Source organism: Carlito syrichta, unplaced genomic scaffold (genome assembly GCF_000164805.1).
Source record: "Carlito syrichta isolate Samal-C Ts95f unplaced genomic scaffold, Tarsius_syrichta-2.0.1 Scaffold288214, whole genome shotgun sequence".
Classification (NCBI taxonomy): Eukaryota; Metazoa; Chordata; class Mammalia; order Primates; family Tarsiidae; genus Carlito; species Carlito syrichta.
Window position 1 is genome coordinate 20,544 of NW_007232310.1, and position 14,361 is coordinate 34,904.

Consider the following 14,361-nt stretch of genomic DNA (forward strand, 5'->3'; position numbering starts at 1 on the left):
CTCACCGAGTTGCCCAGGCGGGTCTCGAACCCACGGGCTCAGGCAATCCACTCACCTCAGCCTCCCCAGGGATGGGATTACAGGCTGAGCCATGGAGCCCAGCTTTTTTTTTTTAGAGACAGGATCTTGCTGTTGCCCAGGCTGGAAAACAGTGGCATAATCCTAGCTTACTGCGGCCTTAAACTCCTAGGCTCAAGTGATCCTCCCACCTCAGCCTCCAGGATAGGGCGAATACTACAGGTGTGCACCACCATGTCTGCCTAATTTTTTTTTTTCTTCCAGTAGGGGGTCTCACTGTGTCTCCCAGGCTGGAGTGCAGTCACTGCAACCTTGACCTGCTGGGCTCAGGTGATCCTTCCACCTCAGCCTTCCAAGTAGTTGGAACCACCGGCACATACCATGCCCAGCTAATTTTTTAATTTATAGTAGAGACAAGGTCTCGCCAAGTTGCCCAGGCTGGTCTTGAATCCCCGGGACCCAAGCAATGCTCTTGCCTCCACCTCCCAAAGTGCTGGAATTGCAGGCGTGAGCCACCACACCCAGCTAACCTGCCTAATTTTTGACTGGGTCTCACTGTGTTGCCAAAATGACCTCGAATTCCTAGTGTTAATTGATCCACCTTGGCCTCCCAAAGTCATTGGCATAGGCATGAGCCACTGTTTGAGCCTTCTTGAAACATAGACTCAGGTGGATTCAAGGTTCGTGAATAACTAAAACAGAAATTCTGAGGGTTTCAGAAACTCCTACCAGGAACCTGGGACAAAAACCAAGCAAATTCTTTTGTATACAAGAAGTATGGACTAAGAGCCGGGCCCTCTGCTGGATCCTGGGGGTTCTATGACCTGGGGCTGCCCTCAGGGAGCCCAGTGATTCACACAGATCCCTTAGGCCCCAGGATGGACTCAGGGAGCCTATGATAGTGGTTGGTGCCAGGGAAGGCACCCCAAGGAAGTCAGAGTGGAGATTTGGAGGAGGAGGAGTGAGCCAGGGCAGGATGTGCAGGTGTTCTGAGCAGAAGGACCCACAGGGACAGCAGGCAAGGGTGTCTGCCTGCAGGAGCCCTGGGCTAATGGTGGGCCAGGCCTCTGATTCCTTAGCCTGGAGGGCTGCCACAGCCCCGTAAAGGAGGATCCTGATTTAGGACTGAAGAAGCCAGCGTATGGCGAGTGAAATGGCTCTGTAAGGTCACAAGGGGAGGAAGGGCAGAGCCAGTGCTTGAAGTGGGTGCTGTGGTGCAGGCGTTTGACCCCAACACAGCCTGAGAGCTGCACACCAGGACCTGGTGTGACTTCTATTATGCAAGAACAGCACAGGCCTGAACTACAGCAGGATGGCTTTCTTCACACCAGCAGCTCCTGGCTATTCACTCCTTCAGCAGCCATCTCCCTTCACTCCTTCAGGTGCCACTGCTCGCTTGAGTCTGTCAGAGTCAGCCCATAGGTCTTGCCCTCAGAGTCTGTTCTACTTAGTTAAATAGGTAAAATATGTGCCGGGCATGGTGGTGCATGCCTGTTGTCCCAGCTACTTCGGGAGGCTCGTGGTGAGAGGATCGCTTGAGCCCGGGAGCTCAAGACCTGCCTGGGTGACAGCAAGACACAATCTCAAAATAATAATAATAATAATAATAGTAATGAACAAGTAGAGCATGTAGTGTGGCAGGTAGTGATGAATGTTGTGGAGAAGACTGAGAAGGCCAGAGAGCAGGCTGTCAGGTGGGTCAGGGGTTCTTGACAAACCAAGTAGTCAGGGAAGCATCAGAGTTTGCTTACACTGCCGTGACACAGTCCCATGGACTGAATGGCTTAAACAGAACTCCATGTTCTGGAGGCCAGAAGGCTGAGAGCAGGATGTCCCAGGTGGGGTTCTTCCAAGGGCACTGTGAAGGACTCAGTCCTGGACCTCTTTCCGAGCTACTGGTGGTGGCTGGCAGCCTTTGGTGTTCCTGGGCTAGTAGCGGAACCACCCACCTCTGCCTTCGCCATCACATGGCGTGCTTCCTGCCCACCTGCCTGGGTTCAAATTCCCCCTTCCTTTTTTTCTTTTTGTGTCTAAGTCTTATTCCATTTCTCAGGCTATTCTTCCACCTCAGCCTTCCAAGTAGCTGGCATTACAGGTGTGTACCACCACGCCTGGCTAATATTTTACGTTATTGTAGAGATGAGATCTCACTGAGTTGCCCAAGCTGGCCTGGAACCCCTGGGCTCTGGCAAACCTCTCACCTCTGCCTCCCAAAGTGCTGGGATTACAGGTATGAACCACCATGCCCGGCACAATTTCCCCTTTTTATAAGGACACCCATCACATTGGATCAGGGTCCCTCCCTATTCCAGTGTGACTTCTTTTTTTTTATAATCGATATTTTTTATTATGATATTGTGGGGTACAGTTAAGGGTTAGGTATACAAATATGCTTCGTTCAGGCACCCTTGTTGATAAGAGGTGTCTTCCCGCCCCCAGACAAATGTTTACTACCGTTAATCCCATCTCTCTTCCCCCCCCATAGTGTCCCACCACTGTCAGTCATTTTCTTATACTATTACGTTGGATGTTCAAGGTCCACTATATGAGTGAGAACATGTGATACTCAGATCTTTGTTTCTCTCAGAGGTCACTAAGTATTATAGACTCTATAATCCAGGTTGCTGCGAAATTCATGATTTTGTTCTTTTTTATGGCTGCATAGTATTCCATTGTGTATATGTACCACATTTTTTAAATCCAGTCCTCTTTGGTGGGCAGCATGGTTGCTTCCAGGTTTTTGCTATTGTGAACAATGCTGCGATAAACATTCGTGTGCAGGTATCTTTTTGATAGAGTGATTTGAGTTGATTCTTCAGGGTATATTCCGTGACTTCTTAACCTAATTACATCTACAACAACTCTGTTCAAATCAGGTCACATTTTGAGGTCCCAGGGGATTAGGACCTCAATGTATGAATTTGGGTGGAGGGGGAGCCCCTTACAGAGTTGAATCCCTCACAGAAATATGACTCAAGAAACATTTTTACTGCACTAAGTGTGGTGGCTCATGACAGTAATCTCAGTACTTAAGGAGGCGGAGACAAGAAGAATCAGGATCTTCCTTTACCAGGCTGTGGCAGCCCTCCAGGCTAAGGAATCAGAGGCCTGGCCCACCATCAACCCAGGGCTCCTGCAGGCAGAAGCCCAGGAATTCAAGACCAGTCTGGGTAACATAGCAAGACCTCATCTCTACAAAAAAATTAAAAAATTAGCTAGGCATGGTGGTGTACACCTGTAGTCCCAACTACTCAGGAGGCTGAGGGGAAAGGATTGCCTGAGCCCAGGAGGTCAAGGCTGCAGTGAACCATGATCATGCCATTGCACTCAAGCCTAGGTGACAGAGTGAGACTCTGACTCAAAACATTTTTTTAAAAGAGGCAGTGTGAAAAATCCCTGATTGAGGCCAAAGAACAAGTGATGCTGAGAGCTTAAACAGGGTTCCAGGCCAAAGTACCACAGAGCTACATCCCAAAGACACCCACTAGGTCAGTGTGCCCCCACCATGTGCCAACTGCTGTGGTTCTGATCTGATTGAACTTGATAGTGGCTGGAGAGAAGAGGAAAACAAAGTTACCATGGTCTTTGAAGACCACTGCTGTTAAAGGCTTTTCCCAGCATTGGGCTCTAAGGTGTGTCCCCTGGGATGCCATTGGGGATGGTAAGAAGTCAGTGCCGGGCCCCAATCCACTCTGCTGGCACTGGGGTTGTACTCTGGGAGTGTCTTTCCTGTTGTATCCTTAATTAAAAGCTAAGGGCAAGCCAGGCTCGGTGGCTCAGCCTGTAATCCCGCGCCTTTGGGAGGCTGAGGTGAGTGTATTGCCTGACCCCACAGGTTCGAGACCCGCTTGGGCAGCAAGACTTCATCTCTACAATAAATCAAAAAATCAGCCGGGCGTGGTAGCGCATGCCTGTAATTCCGGCTACTCGGAAGACTGAGGCGGAAGGATTGCCGGAGCCCAGCAGGCGAGGCTGCGGTGGCCGGGAGTGGCCACTGCACTCCAGTCTGGGCGACTGAGTGAGACTCCAACTCAAAAAAAAAAAGCTTGGGCAGACCTCAGTGCTGCCTGATCCAGATGGGTTTGCAAGGGGTGAAGGCAAAGTGGCCCTGGGAGGCAGCTCCCCACTGGCCCAGCCTGATCTAGGAAAACATAGAATCACTAGTGTCCCTGAGGGGTCAGGGAGGGCCACCTTCCTCCTTCAATGATCCTGCCCAAAACACAGCAGCGCCTCACACTGGGGCTTTTGGTCAAATTGGATAGCAAATGGTCAGGGGGGCTGCCCTCTGGCAACAGTTGAGTGTGGTGTTCTGTGGGGGTTGACAATCAACCCAAACATGGAGGGGAGGCCGGAGCCCAGGTGGCCTCTCTTTCTGGGGACAGTGCTGCCAGCCTTGACCCAAATCATGCATAACCAGGGTCTCCTGTCCCACAGGCTGGCTGACGGACTCCATGCCCTGTGTTGTCCCGCTCTTCGTGTGGAGTTAGACTCCAGCCACTCCCCTCAGCCCCTCCATGGCCCTCCCTCTCCTGCTGGACCACATGCTTCTTCTCTGGAACATGATAGGTGCTCCTCCCATTGGTTGTGTGTTCTCGGCATACGATCCGCTTGGTGACACCTGAGAGGTGGGGTGGTTGCTGCCTGCCTCATGCTCTCAGTCTTGTCTCATCAGTCTGTGCCCCTCTCTCTCAGAACATTCTTCCACACAGTTGAGTCCCCCCTCTGGAGCACGTGGCTCTTTTTCTCCTCCGTGTCCCAGCCCCTGACATGGCTATGAGTCCTAGCCTGCCAGGCTGCCCCTTTGCAGGCAGCTGCTTCTCCTCCTCTGGGGCCACTGTGGTCCTGTCCCTCCTTCTGGACTGCACAGACTATTATGTGGAATCCACACAGCTATTAGCCCCGATCTGGAAAAGCACCGAGGCCTTTTCTCCCATCGGCCTCCGGGGCTCCCTGGGCTCTCCTGGCCACCTCCACACGTGTATGTTGTTCTGTCCTGTCTGTCACTGAGAAAGCTCTTTTCAGGCTTTCTTTGATCTCTCACAATATAAGCCCCAGAGACGTTAAGTCATTTAATAGTGAACACTTGAGTAGACTAGAATCCAAACTCAGGGTTTCCCGGAGCTCACGGGCCCCATCTGGGCTTCCATGGCAAGTGAGCTCATGGGCAGGGGGTGTCGTGTGTACTCGCAGCAGCTCCCAGCTCTCCTCCTGCTGCACCACAGGCTTTGACGGTGGGGGCCAGGTCCTGTCCCCAGCACTGACTCATTGGCACGTCAGAAAGGTTGTAAGGGCATGGCAGGAGAACAGGATCCTGGCCCTGCCCCCCACCACCTTGGGCCCTCAGTCTTTCAGTTTGTGAAGTAGGAATGTATCCACCTCCTGGGGATGGTGAGGATCGAGGAGGAAGTGCAGCAGGGGGATCCTGGCACATGGCCTGTCCTGCAGGGAGCTACCATCACGTGTGCAAGTGACAGGAGGCATTGTTCTGTGTGTGATTTACCACACAGCGCTGGCTTTTCCTAACCCCCAAACTGAGCACCCTCCCCTGATGCTTCAGCCGCATACTTGCCCTGATCCCAGAAAGCGGTTGTGTTTTCAAGGTGTCATATGCGCGCCCAAGCTCAGAGGTCATCAAAGATGCCAACTTGTACATCAGCGGGCTCCCACGGACCATGACCCAGAAGGACGTGGAGGACATGTTCTCTCGGTTTGGACGGATCATCAACTCCCGAGTCCTTGTGGATCAGACCACAGGTACAGCAGGGGCCCAGAGCATGCAGGGAGAGCTTCTTTTAGGCCGAGGGCTGGGTTTTCTAGGGACGGTGGGTCACTGTTGGGTTTGTAGATTTCATTAGTTATTCTGTTAGCAAGGACAGCATCGCAGTGAGAAGACATTGTCTTTCATTTGATGAAGCTGAGGAGGTAAAATGGCATTAAGAGAAGCCCTGGAATTAGGCCAGTGTTTCATTTGTAGTGAAGATACCAAGAAATTCTGGCACCTTCTCTTAAGTACCTGAATGTGCCTGCCTTGCCTGTGGACTCGTGCCTGTAATCCCAGCTACTCTGGATGCCAGGAGGATTGCCTGAGCCCAGGAATTTGAAACCAGCCTGGGCAACTTAGCAAGACCCCATCCCCTAACAAATTTTTTTTTAAATCAGCCAAGTGTGGTGGTGCAGGCCTGTAGCCCCAGCTCCTTGGCATCTGAGGTGGGATGGTCATCTGAGCCTAGGAGTTCAAGGCTGCAGTGAACTATGATTGTACTACTGCACTCCAGCCTGGGCCTCAGAAGGAGAAAAAAAAAAGCCACTGCTCAGTTATCTGCAGTTCTCATTGCAGGCAGGTGAGTGTGGCAGTCTTTCTCTTGGCGTCATCATCCTGGAGCTGTAGGTCTGGCAGTCTCTGATGAGCCCTTCCTCGGTCTCTCAGATCTGGATGCCCCTCCCTGAGTAGCACAAAGCACGCAGAACCTTTCCTGGTGGGCACCTCGCTGGCCTCCCAGGCCGTCTCGCATTGGGCTTGGGCTCTGGGCTCTGCTTGATGCCTCCAGGCAGAGATAAGCTGGGGACACATACACCTGGTTTGGGTTCCAACCCCACTGTCCGGCCCACCTACCCTGCTAGATGAGGGACTGGGACCAGCCCTTTCGCTCCCAGGTCCTGTGTGTGGCCCCGTCTGGGGAACAGAGAGTTCTGACTGCCCCTGAGGGAGGCTTGGGTTCCTCGGCTCTGTTCCCAGCAGGGACAGGATTGTGCTGACCAACCAGGAGGGAAGGTTTTCTCCAGAGCCCAGCGAGTCCCATTGGTTGTCTGCAGTTGAGTTCTGTGTTCTTGCCACATCGGCTGTGTGCCCAACCCACCTGGCTGTGGGATTAAAATACACCGGGTAGTTGGGCAACAGGAAATCAGTGCTCTTGGGTGACCTCTCTTTTGGGACCTGCAGCACTTCTTAGGACACACAGACCTGTGTGAGCTTTGCCCTTCATCCGCACAGCTGGGGCCTTCCTGGCCTGTGATGGAGGGGGCTGGAGGGGCATGCACCTTGTCCTGCATCCCCTGAGTCATGTTCATTGGGGTGAGCAGCCTTGTGAGTGGTTCCCCCTCCTCCCAGCAGCTGTGGGAGCCCTGCCTGGTGTGCATTGGCCCTGCTATTGCAGGGCTGCAGTCCTGGCTGGGCGCCACCTACAGCCTAGTGTAGACATGAACTCCGGCAGCAGGCTGTGCTGGAGACGTGGAATCACACTCACGGCCTCCCCTATTCTGCTTTCGCTCTGGGGAGAGGATGGGGGGATGCTGTTACTTGGTATAAACCCCCAAGTCTGTGCCAGAATAGTTTTCTGTGGTTCCTGAAGTCCCCGCACTTGACTTGATTTTTTGTTTTGTTTTTGTTTTTTTTTTTTGAGTCAGAGTTTCACTCTCACCCAGGCTGGAGTGCAGTGTGGCACACTCACGGCTACTACAGCCTCGACCTCCTGGGCTCAGGTGATCCTTCCACCTCAACCTTCAAAGTAGCTGGAACCATAGGCGCGTGCCACCACGCCCAGCTAGTTTTTTGATTTATTATTGAGACGAGATTTCACCAAGTTGCCCAGGCTGGTCTCAAACCCCTGGGGCAGTCTCTTACCTCCGCCTCCCAAAGTGCTGGGATTGCAGATATAAGCCACAACACTAGGTCTGAAGACCCATCGCTTGCCTTCGATTGCCAATTGAGAGGGAGAACAGTCAGTCATTGGGCCAGTGCATGTTTCCCCAACCTGCACAGGGGCATCTGGGGAGTCTGACACACATTCCACTCCCAGGCCTTCCTCTTCTAGATTCCACATAGATCTAGCCTCAGCCTGTGTCCAGCCATAGAAATGTTTTTTTTAACTTTCTCAGCTGAATGCCTCCCAGCTCTGAAAACACACCCCCAGCTACCTACTTTCCTGGGACTCTCCTTAGTCTCCCAGGCGCGCACAGACCCACCAGGCCAAGGGAAGTTACTCCTGCAGACAGCTTCCTTCTTTCAATTGCTGAGGACTTTGCTTCCTTTTCCTCTGCAAGAGTAATATCTCCCAGGGTGTTGAGGCCACCTCAGTGTTGCCCCCGGGGAGCAGAACTGGAGAGGAGGAAGGTGAGCCCCCCACGCCAGGGCCATGGCTCCCTCTGCTGGGGACAGAAGTTGCTAGTTGCTGAGCCCTTGTGAGGCCTGAGGCAGGCAGGGAGTGGAGGCCTGCGGCAGGTAGGTTTGTGTGGAGTTTGCCTTGTAGGACGTGCTTTTTAGTGTTAAAGAAACGATGGCGTTCTCTTGAGAAGTCTTCACATCCTGTGCCAACAGGTGCTCATTTCTTTGTTCTTTATCTGTCTTAATTGTGGACGTTATAGTTTACTCATGTGGGGAGTGCCATTTCTTGGTCTCTGCTCTTAATTCTGAAAAATGGCACGAACCCCCCTACCCAGGGTACAGAACTATCTTTTAAAAAGTTCACATTCGGCTGGGTGTGGTGGCTCAAACCTGTAATCCCAGTATTTTGGGAGCCCAAAGTGAGAGGATTGCCTGAGTCCATGGGTTTGAGACCAGGCTGGGCAACTTGGCAAGACCTCACCTCTACAATAAATCAAAAAATTAGCCGGGCATGGTAGCGTGCGCCTGCAGTTTTGGTTACTGGGAAGACTGAGGCGGAAGGATCGCCTGAGTCCAGCAGGTCGATGCTGGGGTGGCCATGAGTGTACCACTGCACTTCAACCTAGGCGACGGAGTGAGACTCCTACTCAAAAAAACAAAAAAAGTTCACATTCATCGAGTAACATGTGAATTTCTCTTTCCTCATGTTAAATAGCACGCTCCTTCTCTCCCTCAGGCAGTTTTCATTCAAAAGCCATTCTGCATACCAGCCAGGGCCCACATGCGTGTGACTTTCTCTGTGCTTGGCCAGAGGTCTGAAAACAGTATTAGACCATCCTCTCGAGGCCCCTCTGTGGGGCAGCGGCTCTTGCTTTCCGCCAGGTTCGCTTGGTTAGGTCCTTGCTGAGATTTCCAAAAATGACTCAGCCACTATTCATGTCATGTGAGAGTGAATGAAGACAGCATCTTCCAAGGGGACGTCTCCAGGTGTCCCTTCTAGCTGAAGTTTGGATGGGAGCAGAGGCCTCAAGTTTCCTGGCCCCGTGCCTGCTGCCAGGTCTGCTCCTCCTGAGGCTGCTGTCTGCGCTCCCACGGGGCCCACAGTGTCATGGTCGGGAACAGCTGGTGGGGTTCTCTTTGAAGTGGTGGGGAGAGGTGCTAAGTGGGACGTGGAGGAGGGACTGGGGGACAGTCAGATGCTTTCTTGACTGGTCCCCGGGGGTCCAGGGTACCCTGCTTCGGTCATTATTCTTTACCAAGTGCTAGAGGCCTTTAGAAAAGAAACCCTGACTCAGGACAGCCCTTGACTGGATATCTTTTTTTCTTTTTAATAGGAAAAGGGTCTTGCTGTGTTGCCCAGGTTAGTCTTGAACTCCTGGGCTCAAGCCGTCCTCCTGCCTCAGCCTTCCTAGTAACTAGGATTAAAGGCATGAAACTGCTTCTTGGACTAGAAGTCTTGAGACCTAGAATGTTCAAGTTGGGGCTGTCTGCGGCAGCCTCTTCTGCCAGGACGTACCCTTGACTCCAGCCCAGCAACATTGCTCTCAGACTGGCCCCTTGACTGCCACCTCTCCTCATGCTTGGCCTTCTCCTGACCCCATCATTTCTCCTCCCCAGCAGAAAGAGTTAGTCCACTGCTCAGGGTCCCCTCACTTCCATACTCCAGCGCATTCACTTCCTAGCCCGCTCCCTCAGGTTCCTCAAGGATGGGGTTTTCTCATTGTTTCCTCCAGCTGAGATGTGGATGGGCAGGGGTGAGGATGACCAGGTGCTCTCTCCACCCACTCTGCGAGCATCTCACATTTATGCTGCACCGACCACGCATTGCCATAGCAGTCAGGCCTCAGGCTTCTCTGTCAAGGGACTGGGTTCCAGCTGGGGACCCAGGGCTGGCCTTCAGATGGCTCCATGGAGGTGGCAAGAGAAGGTACCCTCCCGAAGCAGCTGCACGGGGGGCCCTGGACCTTCTGGGTGGATTTAGCTCCCTTGTGCCTGACTGGTCAGGCTTCTAGCTTCATTTGATTCTGAGGGTAACTTGGGACCCACTGGGGGTCACAGGACCTGAGAGTGGAGTATCCTAGGGAGGTGTGAGTTGACAGCGGCGGGAAGGAGCTGTTAGTGGAAAGGGCTGGCTGTGGGACCCCACACCCTCCTGGCACAAAGATGCCCAGGCTGAGCTTTGCACCAAGCATCCAGTGCCCTCCTTGCAGCAGGATGGGAAGGCATGGCTCAGTGCAAGGCTCATCTGCCACCAGCCCTTGCTCACAGTAGCCCAGAGCCTAGGGAGAGTCTTCCAGACGGGGCCTATCCTGACCCCTTGTCACCTATCCACTCCTCACTCCACCCATGTGTGGACACCACACCATGCTGTGGCAGACACCTGGCACTGAATAGTGCCAGTTGACCTGCTCTCTCGGTAGACTTTCACTTAAAAAGGTTCTGGGTGTCTCTCTGGGATGTTTGTGACCCAAATGTGTTTTGGCACCAAGACTGGAGTCAGTACTTCAACCCAAAGAAAGTCTGAAATCTGGATCTTTTGTTAGTCACTGGTTTTTCTTTTATTTGTTCATTTGTTTTCATATTTAGGTTTAATTTCTGTTTATTTCCTTCACCAGACTTCCAGTCTGGGCCACACAGACTGACCTGACTTTTGCTTTTCAGTTTTGAGAGTCCTTGCGTTTCCCCCTAACTCCGTTTTTGTTGGTTTGTTAAAAAGGTTTGTCCAGAGGGGTTGCGTTTATCCGGTTTGACAAACGGTCGGAAGCAGAAGAGGCAATTACCAGTTTCAATGGTCATAAACCCCCAGGTTCCTCCGAGCCCATCACAGTGAAGTTCGCGGCCAACCCCAACCAGAACAAAAATGTGGCACTCCTCTCGCAACTCTACCACTCGCCGGCTCGGCGCTTCGGGGGCCCCGTCCACCACCAGGCACAGAGGTTCAGGTGGGTCCTTAAGGCCGCACACACCCCGCCATGGGCAACTGTGCTGAATGGAAAGTGGTGGAATGCTAGCTCCTGTCAGAGAGCCGCCTCTTGGAATCATTTTGCGGCTCCGTACCACCTCCTCCATCACAAAGGTGTCCTGGTGACCGCCGTGTCCTTCCCTTGGGGCTTTGACTTTCATGAGAATCAAAGGTGGCACCAGTTCCTACCACCGACAGGAGCATGGGCAACTAGTGTTCCGATGTGCAGTGTCTAGCAACACGAGAATGGAGCCAGGAGCTTAAAAGTTGGCTTCATATCATGGAGAAAAGATGCCACCTTAGCTGTACTCGGGGACAGCTGGTCTTTGGCCAGAATTCTTAGGCAGGTTTTAAACAGTTGATCAGCAGCCCTGATGCATACCTTTTCCATACACCTGCCTTGCGGAGTCTTTTTTTTCTTTAAGAGATAGGATCTTTCTGTGGCCCAGGCTGAAGTGCAGGGGTGCAGTCACAGCTCACTGCAACCTTGAACTCCTGGGCTCAAATGATCCTCCTACTCCAGCCTCCCAAAGCACTGGGATTACAGATGTGCATCACTACACCCAGCCTGGAGTCATTTTTACATCTGAATATTGTGTGCCTTCTGTTTAGCAGCCCTGTGCTAGAGCGGAGCGGTATTCCCATTCCTTTGTCTTTCCATACTGAAAACGGTACAAGTTGCCAGGATGGAATAGAGCCGAAACAATCTGAGGCAGTCACCTGGACTCCAAGACTGGGTTTGCTCCTGTCTCGGGAGCAGCAGAGATCCCAGTTTAAGGGCCGTTTTGTTTTGCTTTTGTCAAAACCTCAAGAAGGTGGCACAAAGGCATATCTCAGGTGTGATAAGGATTTGACTTTTATTTGCATCAAAACTGAGGCTTCTGAAAAGGTGTAGATATGTTTCAGATCTTCATTGTAAGCAGCGAAGCTAGGTATACCCTGCTTGCTTCCACAAATACCGCTTTGAGAGTTCTCCCTGCTGAGTTACCCAGAGTTCTCAGCTCAGTTCAGATTCCAAAGCTGGCCTGCCTTGGCTTTTCTCATTTAAAGGCAAAGGTGGACAGGCTTGGTGGCTCAGCCTGTAATCCCAGCACTTTGGAAGGCCGAGGCAAGTGGATTGCCTGAACTCGCGGGTTCGAGACCCACCCAGGCAACTTGGCTAGACCTCGTCTCTACAATAAATCAAAAATTAACTGGGCGTGGTAGCATGTGCCTGTAGTTCCAGCTACTTGGAAGGTTGAGGCGGGAGGATCGCTGGAGCCCAGCAGGTCGAGGCTGCAGTGGCCAGGAGTGTGCCACTGCACTCCAGTCTGGGCGACAGAATGAGACTCCAACTCAAAAAAAAGGCAAAGGCTGGGGAGATTTCTCTGGACAGAATTGATCTGGGTTTTAAAATTCAACTTTAGAAGTCTGATAATAAATACAGCTATCATTGCTCCCGATGGGGCAGGGTATGTGGATGGTAGTAGCATTTGGTGAGTTATTCAGTAACCAGGAAGGGAACCAGGGAGGACTGGAGGAGCTGCAAGACTTTGGTCCCAGTAACAAGGATGAGAAAAAAGGAGGAAACCAGAGGAGCCAGCATTTCTGGTTGAGCAGGAAAGTAAGCGACAGAGCAGTCAAAAGGACAAAGTGAGGGAAGCAAGGGGCCAGGAGTGGACGGGAGAGTGAGGAGGGAAAGATTGGCCACCAGAAGGCGGTCTAAGATAAGAGGAGGGGCCAGGCGCAGTGGCTCAAGCCTGTAATCCCAGCACTTTGGGAGACTGAGGTGAGTGGATTGCCTGAGCCCGTAGGCTCGAAACCAGCCTGGACAACTTGGTGAGACCTCATCTTTACAATAAATCGAAAAATTAGCCGGGCGTGGCAGCGCGCACCTGTAGTTGCAACTACTTGGAAGGCTGAGGCAGAAGGATCACCAGAGCCCAGTGGGTTATTGACACTGGAGTGGCCATGAGCGTGCCACTGCACTTCAGCCTGGGTGACAGTGTGAGACTCCAACTCAAAAAAATGTAAGAGAAGGAAAAAGACCTGGAAGAGTAGGGAGTTTGCACTCAGGGCCTGTCACATCTGGAAGAACCTTGAGACAAAAGGAAGGACCAATTCTCATCAGAGAAGAAAATTGGGGTAGGGACCCTGACTGACAAGGTCGCAGGAATCAGCTGTCAGCAGGAGGAAAACCAACAGACAAGAGTCACTTCATAAGAAAGATAATCATTTAACTAAAGATGGCAAATATTCCCTCAAGTAGTTTTTCGTATATTCACTATGTAGAAATTCAGGAAACTGGCCAGACACGGTGGTTCACGCCTATAACCCCAGCACTTTGGGAAGCCAAGGTGGGAGGACCGCTTGAGCGTAGGATTTCAAAACCAGCCTGGGCGACATAATAAGACCTCGCCTCTATAAAAATAGAAAAAATTAGTTGGGTGTGTTGGTGTGCACCTTGTAGTCTCAGCAGCTCAGGAGCTGAGGCAGAAGGATACTTGAGCTCTGGAGGTCGAGGCTGTGGTGAGCTGGGATCATGCCACTGCACTCCAGCCTGGGTGACAGAGTGAGACCCCGACTCAAAGAACAAACACAACAATTTCAGGAAGCTCTCATAGCTTGCATTCATATTTGAATTCCTCCAAAGTAGCTGTGATATATGGGGGAGCAAAATGTTAAGTAGCACCCTGTACAACTCAGAGTGGGGACAAGGTTGTTTAAAAAGTCAGAGCCTCTTTCCAGTCCTTAGTGAAAATCAGCCTGACTTCCTGTCTTATAGCTACTTGGGGCCTCCCTCCAACCCCTCATCATTGATACTGTGGTCTCACTGTCATTCTAGATGGCCTCAGGACCACTCAAAGCCACCTAAGTCATTTAACCAATTGTCCTGGTATGGGCTGTTTAAAATTATTCTTGTGGTTTTAAAACCATAGGTAATAATGGATCTCGATTCCTCTGTACCTGCCTTGAAGATAACCCTTGGGAGGATCGTGTGAGCCCAGGAGTTGGATACTGCTGAGAGCTGTGGTCACGCCTCTGCACTCCAGCCTGTCCTACAAAAATCACAAAACAAAAAAATAAATAGCCCTTGGGCTAGTGAGCTGCGTGTTGGGGTCTGGTCACTCCTCTTGTGCCTGTTGAGAATCTGTTTGTTTTTTTGTTTTTGTTTTTTGTTGTTGTTGTTGTTTTTGAGTTGGAGTCTCGCTCTGTCACCCAGACTGGAGTGCAGTGGCTGCTCCCGGCCACCGCAGCCTTGACCTGCTGGGCTCTGGCGATCCTTCCACCTCAGCCTTCC

At 51.9% G+C, this 14,361-nt stretch overlaps 1 protein-coding gene across 4 annotated transcripts in view; it reads left to right on the plus strand.

Moving 5' to 3' along the window:
- ELAVL1 (ELAV like RNA binding protein 1) overlaps positions 1 to 14,361 on the plus strand; it is a 33,723-nt gene that overhangs the window by 12,658 nt on the left and 6,704 nt on the right. For 2 of the 4 annotated variants that reach the window (XM_021710178.1, XM_008053510.2), the window contains 2 exons: positions 5,619 to 5,772; positions 10,836 to 11,061. In XM_021710178.1, coding sequence (XP_021565853.1) covers positions 5,619 to 5,772; positions 10,836 to 11,061 — 380 coding nt within the window. Of the gene's footprint in view, positions 1 to 5,618; positions 5,773 to 10,835; positions 11,066 to 12,507; positions 12,537 to 12,774; positions 12,781 to 14,361 lie in introns of all 4 variants that reach the window. The other 2 variants (XM_021710177.1, XM_008053511.2) reach the window with 2 other exon arrangements.